We start from the raw sequence: 14727 nt of genomic DNA, 5'->3' as shown, positions 1-14727 counted from the left end.
CTTATATATGCTACACGCATCATTTTGGTACAAAAGAGCCCTCCAAAGAGTTAAAACCTTTGCTGTAATTTTCTTCCAAGGAGACTTTAAAAACAAGTCTCTCCAGCCCTTTCTCTCTGCATACATTTCACTTTCTTGTATGTGGTTCGGAGATTAGAATTTTTGCTCTGTACTGGTCGTTGTAAAATTCAGGCCTATGCATGTGGGCTCAGATAAAATGGTACAAGCAAGTATATTCCTGTTTATTTCTATGAATCACAATGTTTGCTTGTGTTGTCCAACCAAAATGAAGTAATATCTGATTCAGATATCAGAATGTATCTGTCTTCCATAAATTCCAATTTCAAATGTGTGTGCTCTTCAGATTATCATAATTGCTCTGATGAATTGCTTTTATAGAAGAAGCTGTTATAAATTTGTATTTCCGAAGTAAATGTACAAAAGTAAAATGCCAATCTGCCTCATATATTTAGGTTCTAACAACGCAAGACTTTGTTAGAGAAAAAGGATGCAGTTGCCTAAAATTCTTGAAAACCATTGACAATCATCTGATCATTAGATGATCTTTAAGATTCCTTCTAGCTTATGTTCAGTGAAGCAAATTATGCAATTAAAACCTATAAGGCTTGGCTGGGCACAGTGGCTCACGCCTGTAATCCTAGCACTCTGGGAGGCCGAGGCAGGCAGATTGTTTGAGCTCAGGAGTTCGAGACCAGCCTGAGCAAGAGCGAGACCCCCCATCTCTACTAAAAAAAAAAATAGAAAGAAATTAGCTGGACAACTAAAAATATATAGAAAAAAATTAGCCAGACATGGTGGCGCATGCCTATAGTCCAGGTACTTGGGAGGCTGAGGCAGAAGGATTGCTTGAGCCCAGGAGTTTGAGGTTGCTGTGAGCTAGGCTGACGCCACAGCACTCTAGCCTGGGCAACAGAGTGAGACTCTGTCCCCCACTCCCCCCCAAAAAACCTGTAAGGCTCAAGAAAGAAAGATCTTAAATAAAGTTCACATTGTTTACCTTAGGGATGGCCATGGAAGGTTCCTGAGGAAGGAAGTCATATCTATGAGAGGTGTCTGAAGGGGCAGAGATCACAGGCAGAGGCGTGAGAAGGCATTGGGATAGTGAGTGTCCCTTCTAAATCTCCCACCTCGGCTTTCATCTTCCATCTAGTGACAAGTGTCTGGAAGTAATTCTCCATATCTCTTCTCACCCCTGATTTACTCTGCATTCCGTTCTCAAGCCATGCGGTCCGTCTTCCACCCCACCACGCCACTCGAACTGCCCTTCTCCTGGTCACCAACGACCTTGCAAATGCCAGCCACATCCAACTCGACCTTCCTGTAGCATTTTGTACTTTTGACTTCTGTTTCCTTCTTCAAATTCTCCAAAACTTCCCCTACCCTTTCCATTGTATGATGTTTGTGCTTCTAACACCTGACCCTTCAACTTTGATGTTTTCTTCAAAGTCTCCTCTCACAGCACAATTTCTAAGGAAACCATTCGTTTCCAGGGCGTCGTCTCCTGTCACCATGGTGACCGGCCCATCTCCCCTGGAGGGTGTCGGATCCAGTGGGCTGCCTTGTTTTTTTGCAGGAAACTTGCTCCCCAGAGGCTCCACGGCCACCCTCAGTGCCTCAGCCCAAACCCAGCCAAAACCCAGCCCGTGGCCCTTCTTAACCAACCTCTGCCTCTCCTGTCGCTCTACACACCTGCCACCCGAGCCAGAAGGTGCTGTCAATTCTCTGACTCCTGTCTTGCTCACTGAGCCAAGCCTTACAGACTCTACTTCTGAAATGTCTTCCACATCCATCCCCTCCTCTTCACCCCCCAGGCTCTCTCCCCTCTCTCTGCGACAGGCGAGCTCGGGCCACCCTGGAGAGCAACGTTTCTCAAACTCGCCCAGCCAGCACGTGTCCCTCACACACAGGACGTCCGTGCCTGTTGGGTTTGTCCGTTTCCTAGTGATGCTGTAACAAATAATAACACAATTTAGTGGCTTAAACTAACACGGATTTATTCCCTTACAGTTCTGGAGGTCAGAAGTCTGAAATGAGTCTTAGGAGATAAAAATCAAGGTGTCCGCAGGAAGGGTTCCTTCTGGAGGCCTCAGGCGAGAGTCGATTTCCTTGCCTTTCCCGGTCTCTAGGGACTGCCGGCTTTCCTTGGTCTGTGGCTGCATCACTCCAATCTCTGCTTCTGCAGTGACATCTCTACTTCTGTGCCTCTGACCCCCCTGCCTCCCTCTCATAAGGACCCCTGTGATCACCGTGAGCCCCCTGGATAATCCAGGATCGTCTCAAGATCATTCTCTTAATCACACCTGCAAAGTCCCTTTCTCCATATAAAGTAACAGGTCCCGGGATTCGGACATGGACATACACTCACAGGCTCTGAGGACTAGGGTGGGGACATTCTGGGAGGACCATTATTCTGTCTACCACATTAATAGCAATGTGTGCCAGGCTAGGCACTGTGCTAACCTAGGAGATAAAGAGGAATAAATTATGGTCTGTCCTTCGGGAACTTGGAGTTCAATGGCAGATGATTTTAAAGTAAAGTGCTCTGAGATTTGGAAGGGTTCCTCGGAAGCACAGAGAGGCGTGTGGCCTGCCCCTTCGAACCTACTGAAACCTACTTACTCTGCAGGGCCCAGCTCGAACATCATGAGGTGACATGTTCTCCAACCCCCTCAGTGCAAAATTAATGTTTCTTTTCTTCTCGTGCCCTTGCCCTTGACACTCTGCTCAGATTCCTAGTACTTACTTTGTTCTGGCAGAGCTCTGGGCTGCACGCCTTGCTGATCATACCCTCTCTGAAGGCAAGGCCCCTGTTTCCTTCAGAATCATCCTAGCAGCTAGAACCTCCTCTACCGCCCCAATCCTTTTTCTAAATCTTCTGCACAGTGCCCTCAGGACATGCTGGTGCCTGGGAGTTCTAGGCTGAGGCTCCTTTTCCTAGAGAAAGTTTTGCAGATTCAATCCCCTTAGTTTTGGAATCAGTTTAAAGCAAGTTGCATAACCTGGGGCAAAAGCAGGGATTATTGGGAGGTGGGCAAGCGAATAGGCTTTATCGCCAGGATTCTTGAGTCAAATCTCAGGGACCACAGTAATTCTTTCTGGGATGAAGTGCATTGAATAAGTGCATGAAGTAGAGTGCTGCCAGGAGCGTGAACAGGCAGGGAAACGTGTGCAAAGATGCTACAGGGAAGAATCAGAAAGCACAGTACAAAGGGCTCTAGAAGCAGGAACGGAGTACAAAAGTGCTCATTCCAGATCCGGTTCCCCAGCCTCAGGTGTCTGCAGTCAGGGTGGCTTGTTCCCTGGCTTGAGTTGGATTCATGAGACTCTGCTGGCTGTATTCACCACAGCAGAGCCCACGGCTGCAGCTCTCCGAGATGATACAGTTTTCTGAGCTAGAACACATCAGCTGATAGCCTTTAAGGAGAGATTTTGAGAGCTCATCACTAGAAGGTAAAAAGCCATCTTTATAATTACACTAGATCACAATTCCCCCCCCCCAAAAAAAAATCTTCCACTGTTAGCTGAACCAGCCCAGAGGAATTATTGTGGTCCCTGAGATTCAGTTCATCGAGATAAAGCCTATTGGCTTGCCCACCTCCCAATAATCCCATTGCTTTTGTGCAACTTGCTTTAAACCTGGTTCCACAGCTAAGAGGATTGAATCTGCAAAACTTTCTCCAGGAAAAGGACCCTCAGCCTAGAGCGCCCACTTCTGTTTAGCTTCACAACAGACAAAAGACTTAACAAGTAGGTGCAGTTGAGGACTAGGTGCAAAGACAAGGCCACCTACCTACTCTTGTGACTTCAACCCCTTCCCTTTCGGCTCCCTGTATTTTCTGCATATGAAGGAAACAAAACTAAGTAGACTAACTGGAACATTTCCAAGTTTTCCTTTGCAAGGTCTCTGCTCCTGCATCCAGACAGCTTGTCATCAGTGTTTCTGTTCAATTACAGAGCAAACAACAAAACCACATTCTCCTGCGGTCCCTTTGCAGGGGGCCGAGTGGCCGGCCACACCCACTTTCCAGAGCCCTTTCCGGGTTCCTCTGCATCATCTAACCAGCACCACTTTGTTCTCGGGATTAGCAGCACAATTTCCTGAAACAAAGATTCAAACCAATTTGCAGAGCTGCAGTTTTAATGAACTAAGAGTGGGATAATACCATTGGTTTTGCAAGCTGCAGCTTCTATTCAATTTAATTACCTTCCTCTGTGGATTTAAAATCAACCAGAGAGCTTCAGACAAAGGGGAATTTCAGCCCATCCCCAGAACTGTGCGTGTGAGGCGTGTGCCTACAGACCAGGGTATGCTAAAGTAGGCAGCATCCATCAAAACTGGCATAACCATGGTGAAGCTGTCAAACGAAGAGTTTTAGCAGCGCTACCTGGTAAGACACAAAATACTCATGAATGCTAATGCTTTGTCACTGCTCAGAGAGCTGCGTGGAGTGGGTGGGGACGTCACTGCACACGACAGCTTATTCCTCCTTCACCCCAGCCCTTCCCTCCTGCCAAGTGTTGTCATCTGGCCACATTGTGTTGGCAAAGGACATTGGAGAAGAGAGGGAGTCTTTAAGCTCTTCTCTCCATCAAACCCCGGGTCTAGATCAGCAAGCGTTCATCAAAGCCTCACCATGTAAAAGGCACAGGGCTGGCATTGGCAGTTTAGAGGTCTGAGGACATGATCTCTGTCTGCCACCCAGAAGCTCACAGACTCCCAACTGTCACAAAAACTGTGAAAAGGGAGACATAAGGCTTAACTGCAGGCACAGAGACAAAGGGGGCTAATTTCAACTGAGGAGTATGGGAAATGGAATTTATAGATTCTTAATATTAAGCAGAGCTCTGCAAAGTATCCCTGGGGGTTGGAGGTTTGAGGGCTGAAGGGCATGGTCCAAACAAAATAGAGAGGCAAGAAGATGAAGGGCTTGTTCGGGAAGTCATGGGGAGTGGTCTGCTATAGCCTGGGGTGTGCAAGGCTCAGAACAAGGCTTGGGGTGCCTCGATATCCAGATAAGAAATTGAGGATGTGATGGAGAACCACCGATGGCTTTTCAGAAAAAGACTGGCACGATCTGATGTTTCAGAAAGGTAACTGGCCATGGTCAGGAGGAAGAGCTGGAAGTGAGGCAATGTGATCGGCATGGGCTCTCTGGTCTTAAGAGGATTTCCATGCATTGGGAAATCAGTGCTGTGTAACTCAAGCAGCCGAGTCAACTTTAGACTGAGGGCTCTTTGGCTACTTAAAGCCAAAGAAGTACATCCAGGTACCCCTACCACAGAGGTACCTGGATGTTCCAGTGTAGCCAAGTGCAAACACACCATTCCAGCACTGCATCTGCTAACCCGTGTTTCCACCTCCCTGCACCCCACACAGAATTTTCCACCTTGCTGTTTTGAGGAAAGGCAGTGATTGTTTTATCAATTACATTTTCACACTAACTTTCACACTAATAGCATTCTCAGAAAAAATCCTTCAAAGGGCGCCAGTATGGCATAGGAATTAACACCCAAAAGAGTCAGATTTGCATTTTCCCCACTAACTCCAGGGGGCTTTGGGTTACTTCATCTAGAGCGGAGAGTAGCTCAAGAAGTCCTATAAATCCATTTGGCTTATATGTAAGAAGTGTTTTTCTTTCCAAAATCCAGAGAAGATTTATGTCATTATCAATTCAACTCAAAGAAAGCAAGATACCTAGCTTAAAATGGACTCACTGCAATGAGTACGAATTATAAATTGTCCTTATGAAAAGCTGACCATCCTATCTACTTCCATTTACAAATTTTAGCACAGTATATTCAAGCTTGATTTATGGTGCCACATTAGTAGGATGTTAAAAATAAAATAGCCAGGGCACACAAAGCCTTCTGTGACTTGCTAATGCTTCTCAAAATCACATCATGGCAGATGCAAAGAATTATTTCCCTAACAAAAACAAGACCCTGACTCAGGGCAATTTTCTACACAGCCAGTTTTGGGTTTTTTTTTTTTTTTTTGGATAGTTGAATTAATTTCTGTCATATGCAAAGTGCATGATTATACCTACGAAATATATTGATAAAAGCCAGGTTTATGAGTTCTCAAATTCTGGGCTGCGCAAGACCAGTATTAACAACGAAGTGACTTGTTTAGAGTAATTCATGACAATTTTTTTAAATTCGTAAGATCCATGTTGAATGCCAATTGGAAACAGGCTCTTTTTCTCACTGACCACTGGTGATCTTTTAAACTTTCAGGTAACATTTTAAGCCCTTAAGGATTATGCTACTATGCTGAAATTTGGGGATTTAAGTAAATTCACAAATTTTTCTGCAAACTACAGAGTTACAACTTTAAAATTGAGTTCTCAGTCACATTAGTTTTACCATTTAATATTATGAATAAAACTAAAGTGCTGTGCTTAACTTCTGAGAGACCTTTGATCTTAAAAGTGAAAGCAGAGAATTACAGTTAACACATAAAAAACAAATCTCCAAATTATTAAAAAGGCATTTTATTATAAATACATTTTAGTTGTAGCAGTAAAATACATTTTGTGTTACCATTAATCTTTTAAAACAAAAGAACTTCACTGAGACAATGATCACACTGTAGGAACTGTAGACCCCCAAAGTTGAAAACGTGTTCTATGGAACCAAAGGAGCCAAAGTAATTCCAAAACTTAGAAAAGAAAAGACAAAGAAGGAAGAAAATAAAAACCCTAGAGAGTGCTTTGGGGTTATTTTATGGTACAAAGTCATTTTTACTTTTAAGGATAAACTCTTTAGGTATTAGAGCCTCTTAGATGAGGTATCATTTACTGAAAAGAAAAAAATAATTTTGTTATAATTTTGCCATAAGTAGATGGCTGTACAACTGGTACTTTGAAGAGATGAAAACTGACCACCTCAGTTTTATATATATAGCCTCCCTTAGGAAGACTTTCCAAAATAAGAGCCAGTATGAATTTGCTAAGTAACTGATCCTATGAAGTTAGCTGAACAAGTTTAGATAAGAACTGTATTTATGAAGCATTAAAAAAAAATCCTGTGTCACTAATAACAGGACCCTTTAATAAAATGCAAAACCCATTACCTTTATAATTTAGAGGAGACGTATTTTAATCACTGTATTTACCTAGGATACAACTACTACGTATAACCAGTACCTTCATGGGTTTTTAAGAGTCAGGTCAGATGACTGGCACAGAATCAGATACAGTACAATGTCATATACATGGATTTATAGGAAGCAGGCATGGTCTGGATATATGAAAATCCAGGTCCTTTCCTCTGTATGGGGGGAGGCTGAGAAAAATTCTCAGGTGTAACTGACACATAAGGACTTTAACTCGGACACAAGAGCCCTCTGACCTACTGAAAGATATAAAGAGGTCTTCACATACAAGGTATCGTGCAAAGCAAAGTGTAAATAAACCAAAGCTCCCAATAAGTCGGGACTGCATAAAGGAACCTGTGCTGAACTTATAAACAATCCTCACCAAATGTCAGCCAGCCTTTTAAATAGGAAGTACTGTTTTAAGAATTCCAAAGCTGTGCACTCTGTGATGGTCATCATGTGTACTTCTATGCCTAAGTCATTCTATATTCTATTACCTTAAAAATAGATTTTTTTTCTAGTATCTCAGTAAATTCAAAACCAAACTAAAAACCAAAAGCAGAGCCCAAAAACCAGAAGGAGAGCCCAACACCCCCCCAGGTGCAGTCCAGGGTGAATATTAAACCACCACCACCACACAAATTTAAAAATATCCAAAGACATGTTAGGTTTATTATATTATAGGCAGTTTCTTTCTCAAAAATAACTTGCTCATATATGTGCACCTATGATTTATGAATAACTCATGCTGTGTAGATGGTAGATCCCCCTAGACTGTTTTGCAAACATATATAGATTTTTTTTTAAAGGTAGCAAAGTAATCAGTGACAATTACTTATTTTCTGCCATATACACTTCAGGCTCTCCCTAATACCTGCCGGCATGGCAGAGAAGCTAAAATAACTTTGTTAACCTGAGAAACACATAATTTGAAAAGCAAATCCTCTGCCCTCAGCTTCCCCCCCCCCAAAAAAAAACCCATAAAAACTAAAGAATACATTATTTGGGGATTATCTATCATTTTCGATGTTCCATGTCACTGCCATCTTAGGACAGGGACTCCTGTACTTTAGTGCCTCGATAAATGCAAAGTGCATTCTCGTGACATTCTGATGGCTTCTTTCCACGATTCTTGTTTCCATGTGTATGGATCGTCAAGATTGACTCTAAACACACCAAACTAATGCACAGCTTCCAGGCCAAAGCCGAGGCAGCAGTGTACACAAAACCAAACTCACCCTAGAAATGAAAGAGCTCCTTCACCCACTGTGGAAGAGCAGCACAGACCCTGGCAGGGGTGAGGAAGGAGGGGTGGCAGCCAATCCAAAGGGCTTGTCACTCCATAGAGACCTTTTTCCATGAATGTTCCACTCATGGCACCAGAATTATAAAAATGTCTCAAGAGCTCAGTTTTTCACACTGAGTAAATAAATGCATGGTTGAAAAGACCTTCAGACTTTGAAAGTCTCGGAGACCTTCAGACTCTGAGAACCAGATCAGTGATTCTCAAAGTGTGGTTCCTGGACCAGCAACATCAGCATCACCTGGGAACTTCTTGGAAATGCAAATTATCGGGCTCCAGCTTAGAATCCGAAACTCTGGGGATGGGGTCCAGCAATCTGTACTTTAACAAGACCTTGAGGTAATTCTGATGCTGGCTAAGGTTTGAGAACCATTGCTTTATCCTGTTTACAATTCTAAAATCTTAAAACAGGACACCTATTTGTAAATAGATACTAGTATGACTTCTACTGTGTTGAAACCTATGTAATTTGCCCTTACTTCTCAAATATTAAAAAAAGTGTTAATGAAAAAACAATTACTTCATAAAATCAAAAATTTCTTAAAAGGTAATATTGATTTCCCCTCCTATACATAGTTCTAAGGCAGGCAATCACATGCTAGTATGCAAAATAAAATATAGAAGAGACCTCATATATGAGGTAGAAATAGCTAAGACTCCCCAAGAACATAATGAAAATTTCATAATATTGTTTAATGAACTCATAGAATTATATAAAACTTACTATGCTTTACGCTTAATATTTGTATCAAAATAAAATCTCTCTGTTGAACAAATTGCAAATAAAGTCTGGTGTAATACTCTGATTACTGAAACTATATGAACGTCTCTGGGTTCTCTTCACACTCCAGTTTTAGAAGCTTTAGACTACCACTGTATAACTGGGTTTGCAATTTAACCACAGTTCACATCTCTCAGTCTAGATTCTTCTATTAGGTACCACCCTTCAAAAAAAAATTCAGAAACTCTGGTGACTGTTTCCTTAAGTTTTCACTCCAAAGGAGATATTTTCAATAAGTTCAAAAATCTTAAATTTCATGTTAAAATTGTTTTTAATCTGTTTAATTTCATATTCTACTTTAAAGTAATAATATAATGCCCTTTTCTGATGTGTTTTATAAGAACATTAAACATTAGTCAGACTCACTCCTTGTAACAACGGTCTTGAAATCACTAATTAAACAGGTATGAAAGTAGCAAGTGTGAATTTAGCAGCTTCACAGTAAAGTCTCAGCAAATAAATGCCCATCCTCCAGCAGGCGGGACGGGACACACAAGGAGCCTCTCATAACAAGCACTTTGCAGCCGGACATGCCACTCACTCTTTCCAGAGATCTTTACATGTGATGGACACCACTAAGTGATATTTTGAACCAGAAATCATAGATCATTACCCATTCTTTCTAATTTCTAGAAAGTTTGAACGTAGATCACATGGCAAAGAGGAGAGAGACAAATCAGATCCATCAAGACATTTACCTTGAGATTCAGGAAGACACAGTGTGGTGTTAGAAATGAAGGGTTTTCATATGTTATGGGGATGGTTACCAAGAAATAATGTGTGGTAAATAAAAAAAGTCAAATTCACTACCCTTAAGGAGCTAGAAGGGAAAAAAAAAAAAAAAAGGACGGCTAACCTAAATAACATTTTAAAGCAGTAATTTGTATCTTTCAGTATATTTAAAGTTTTAACCTTGTATTTTTATAGACTTTTTCTGGGATTCCCTTTTTTTAAAATAACTCCAATGTAAGACAATGCTATATGGGTTGTCTCTTTTCAAATGACTATTTCAGTAAAGCTAATTTTCTTAATAACAATAGTAAAAATACTAAAATTTATCTTGAAATTGTTCTTCACACCCTGACTCTTAGCCAAGGTGCATCTCTCTAACCAAGGTGCTAGAGGCACTTTGTTTTATGTTTACAGCTTTGCTCTTGAGATAAAAATATTAAACAAATAAAATCAACTACACTAGAGCAACATATTACTGTATATTAATTATCTCCAAGTTAGGAAATTCAGTTAGTTTACTCAGCAACTTCAATGCTTCCATAAACAAGGAAATTATTTTCATAAATAGGTCTTGGAGATTGCTATGTTTAATTAGATAATGCTTATTCAATGGGAATTCTGCTTATTTGACTTGTTCTGCAATTCTTTGAAATGAAAAGACCAGTTTATGTTTACACCAAAGCTGAACTTATTCTAGAATCTCTGATGAAACACACACACACACACACACACACACACACACACACACACACACAGCAGTTTGTTATTTCTCATATACATAATGAGCTGGATAGAAAGCATATCTGTGTAAGGAAAGGAAAATTAAGGTCATGTTAGTTCAAATGATCAATGATTAACTACTGACTAATCAAAAGCAAAGCTCTGCTATAACTATTTGAAAAAGCATATGCCAAAATGACAACCAAAACCCCTTTTAAAAACACTCCAGAAAATATCCATGCTACATGGAATGAGGCTCTTCAAATCTTAACAAAAATTCATTTTTAGAGCAGGAAAAAAAACTTTAGCATGAATACTCTATTTTATAAACTACCACCCAAAAGAACTTTTGTAAGGTTAAAAAAAAAAAACCCTCTCAAGTAGCACTGAAATTAAAAAGTGAAACGAATAAAAAATAGTTGTGGCAAAATAAAAGGAAACTTCAGAGACATACAAAGAACAAAGAAGTAAAAAAGACATCATATGAACAATTAACCTCACTTAGAAGAAATCTGAAGAAAAGGAAGCTGGTAATACTTGGTATTATCTAAGAGTTGTCAAGTTTTCCAGAAAAAAAAATCATATATATATATAAAAGGGTTCCATCTGGGCTCTAAGCTTGAACCTAGTATATAAGTTATGTTTTATAACCTGATTTTATGAGTACTTGCTAACACTACTCAAATAATACCCAAAGAACACCAACTGTACTGATAAGCCTTGCCTCATTTCAAGGGAAACGTGCAATAATTCTTAAAGAAAACTTGCTTAAAACCGTCCCAAGACACCATGCATAAATAACAGATTCCTCAAAGCACAGTTGGAAAGATGGCATTCAGTAATGCTGAGACAGAGTAAGCTAGTGAGAGGTCAAAATAAGCATTCAACCTGGACTCTTTTTAAAAAGAGTATCACATGGAAACGACACTCGAATCCTCGCCTTGCTGTAGAACAATAAGGAAATGAGGAACACTCAGACACTTACAGCAGAGCAGGGCACTAATAAGGAGCTATTGTTTTTAGTTTTTTAGAAATAACTGCTTAGAATGAGGATGTCATGACAACTTAATAGCTTCCTTATCCAAAGCATCCATAATCAATATATTTATATAAGGTGGGGGGTTGTGCACAGGACTCTTAACTAAACATAAATATAAATAATTTTAAAATTGATATTTTTAAAAGATTCAAGTATGGAAAACAGAAAATTAGGCCCTAACCACATGACAAGGGGTTAAATGAAAGGCCTGACTTTACAATTCTATCTTCATATTATTGAGATGCTTTTGAACATTTATCTAGTTTGTGTTGTAGTCCTACTTCCTTGGGGGTCGGGGGAACACAGGGATTGTCACTGATGAGGAAAGTATTTTTCAGAGATTCTCGCATCAAGGAGACCTAATCTTCATTTGGGCAATGTCTTGAGTTTTGTCATAGAGTTCGAAATACACAGCTATATGGCAAAACTTTTTCTTCTTTTCTTCCAACTAAAGTAGCTTGAGCAAAATTTGACATGGCTAAATGTGGCGATCTGACATCACACAGAGAAAGCGTGGTGCCGTAACTTGCTGGCTCAGTTTTCCAACTGTGATTTATACTAACCATTAACACGTCTGCAGTCTACAGGTCTACACCTGCCACCTTACACAAGACCCACAGGCTGCAATACGAAGCTACATGCAAATGAACTGCACTCACTCTGAGCAGAAAGGTAGAACTGAGTAAGAGAGGCACACTTCATTTGTCCTGTAGCTTGCTAACCATTAACCAAAGGCACTCTTTTTATCCCAAATTGTCTGAGGATTATAGGGGGGTTGGAACTGGCCAATATAAACTCCAATCATATAAGAGATGTAAGTAATTTTTCCTTACTCTTCCCACTTTCAACCCAGCTTTTAAAACATACTTTGAATATATAGGGTGGCCTATCAAAAGTAGTCTTCCAAAAAACTATTTTTGAATGGATCATCATGAAGGTTGGGTTCATTTGAAATGTTCCCCAGTCTCATCTTATTTAAAAAAAAAAAAAAAGTTTATATTGTAGTTTCAAGGTATCTCTGAAACATAAAAGTAGTACTACTAGATCAGGAAAATGATAAGGACATGCATTACTATGAATGTGTGACAAGACCACAAGTTTTAAGAGGGTAAACATTTTTCTTTGGATTTTACCAAAGTTCATTCAAAACAATTTTTAAACTATAGAATATTTAAAATTGCTATTTAAATTTTATATTTTTGTACAAGTTCAATAGGGGTATTTTAGAAGAATCAAAAGACATGAAAAACAAGGGTAGTTTTCTGCCCCAGATTTTGATGAATTTTGATACATTTCTGACAAACATATTTCTTCTTTAATGATGTTCCTCAAACAAAACAGCTAGCAAAATAATTGAATTGCCATGTATAATGTCACATTTTAATGTAAACATCAAATAAGGTACCAAAATTTTTACTGGAAGGAAAAAAAAAAACCCAAACCTTAAAGCGGCACAATTCTTTATACCACTGGAGAAGGGGAAAGCCAGGTTACAAACATTTACACATGCATAGTGAGAAAAAAGGATTTTACTAAATTCACGCATTTTTAAAATAGTTATCAAGTCTACTAAGCACCAACAATCCTAAAAATTTTTCAGCTTCATGATTTGTTAAAAAAAAAACACTATCAAATTAACATTAAAACCAAGCTTGAAGTGTAGCTTGTCCAAAAAATAACTAAGTATGCCAATGCTTTTTCACATTTCAAAAAACAGTGGCATACAAAATACAACCGCAAAGAATGCCTTTAACTCTATCCTACGGTGGATGGAGATTACAACAGCACATCATACATTGTCTAAAACTATAAAAGTTTTAGAATGCAGCATCATGTCACCAAAAAAAAAAGCTGATAAAACTTAAAGTATTTAGAAGATGCTGCCCCTTTATTTTAAAAAATTTTAAATGAATTTAAGCAAAAATAACATACATTTGTACATCAACTGGCCATTTCTGGTACAGAAACCCAGCATATGGTAATATTATTGAATAAATGTAAATGCTACTTACAATTTTTGTTCTTTTTAAATACATTTTAGACAATTTTTTTCTTTTTTTATAGTTGCACAATTAACCTCTTAGCTGCTAGCTTGATGCAAACATATGTAACAATACACAAATTTAAAAATATTTTTTATTCTACATAAAAGCTGTCAAAATTCTGACTCACATCAAAAATGCAAAATAATGGAATATACTTTTAAAAAATTAGTTGCAAGTCTAGCAGCAAAGCAATTAAGTGAGAACATATTTAATATTAAAACAAAGGGAACTGTGCATCTATAGATGAAGTCCAACTACCTTAATTCTACTGATACAAACAGAAATGAAAACATTCTCCCTTGAAGAAAAAAAAAGTGATTATTTAAAATAGGAGTAAAAGCCATTGCTGCCCGATGAGCTCCCTAGGCTAAGTTCCTGGAACAGAGACAGAGGGTCGCTACTCTTCTTGGCCTGCTCAGGAGGGGGCCTGGGCTTGGGAGGGGCCCTCAGAGCACTGGCATAGGACATGGCAGGCTTGCCCCCACCAGAGCTCTGGGGGCTACTGCTGTTGGCCGACTCCGCGATCTGCTTGTTGGGCATAAGGGGTGGGAACTGGCCGAGATGCTGCAGCACACTGTAGTTGAAGGAACTGGACACCTCGAGGTTTTCCGACTTCAGCTGATCCTCAGGGGGTTTGACAGTCTTGGGTGGAGCTAGAAACAGAGAAGTGCAACACTGATTTTAGGGCGAGCCCAGCAATGTTCATGCATCTCATTCATTCAGTGTCATAACTGACTCTCATCTCTAGGAAGTCAGAGAGAAACAGAAAAATTGAGACCTTTAGCTAGATTAGGTAGAGTCAAGGTACTGTGGGAACTCAAAGCCACTTACAAACACATGGACAGAACTATCAGAAGACTAATCGATAAAGAAAAGCAGAAGAAAGGAGCAGGTACACAGAAGAAGGCACAGGGCCCTGGAGAGAGATGTTATTATATGATCATCACACCTAGCAGCTGCGTATTGCTTACGGTGCCAGGCACTTTG

At 39.8% G+C, this 14727-nt stretch overlaps 1 protein-coding gene across 4 annotated transcripts in view; it reads right to left on the bottom strand.

Moving 5' to 3' along the window:
* Positions 1–6499: 6499 nt before the first annotated feature.
* HELZ (helicase with zinc finger) overlaps positions 6500–14727 on the bottom strand; it is a 146619-nt gene continuing 138391 nt past the window's right edge. For all 4 annotated transcript variants that reach the window (XM_020281207.2, XM_012747422.3, XM_012747423.3 and 1 more), the window contains exon 33: positions 6500–14393. In XM_020281207.2, coding sequence (XP_020136796.1) covers positions 14059–14393 — 335 coding nt within the window. In that variant the 3' untranslated portion in view covers positions 6500–14058. The remainder of the gene's footprint in view (positions 14394–14727) is intronic.

Source organism: Microcebus murinus, chromosome 18 (assembly GCF_040939455.1).
Source record: "Microcebus murinus isolate Inina chromosome 18, M.murinus_Inina_mat1.0, whole genome shotgun sequence".
Taxonomy (NCBI): domain Eukaryota; kingdom Metazoa; phylum Chordata; class Mammalia; order Primates; family Cheirogaleidae; genus Microcebus; species Microcebus murinus.
This window is presented reverse-complemented; position numbering and strand designations above follow the sequence as displayed.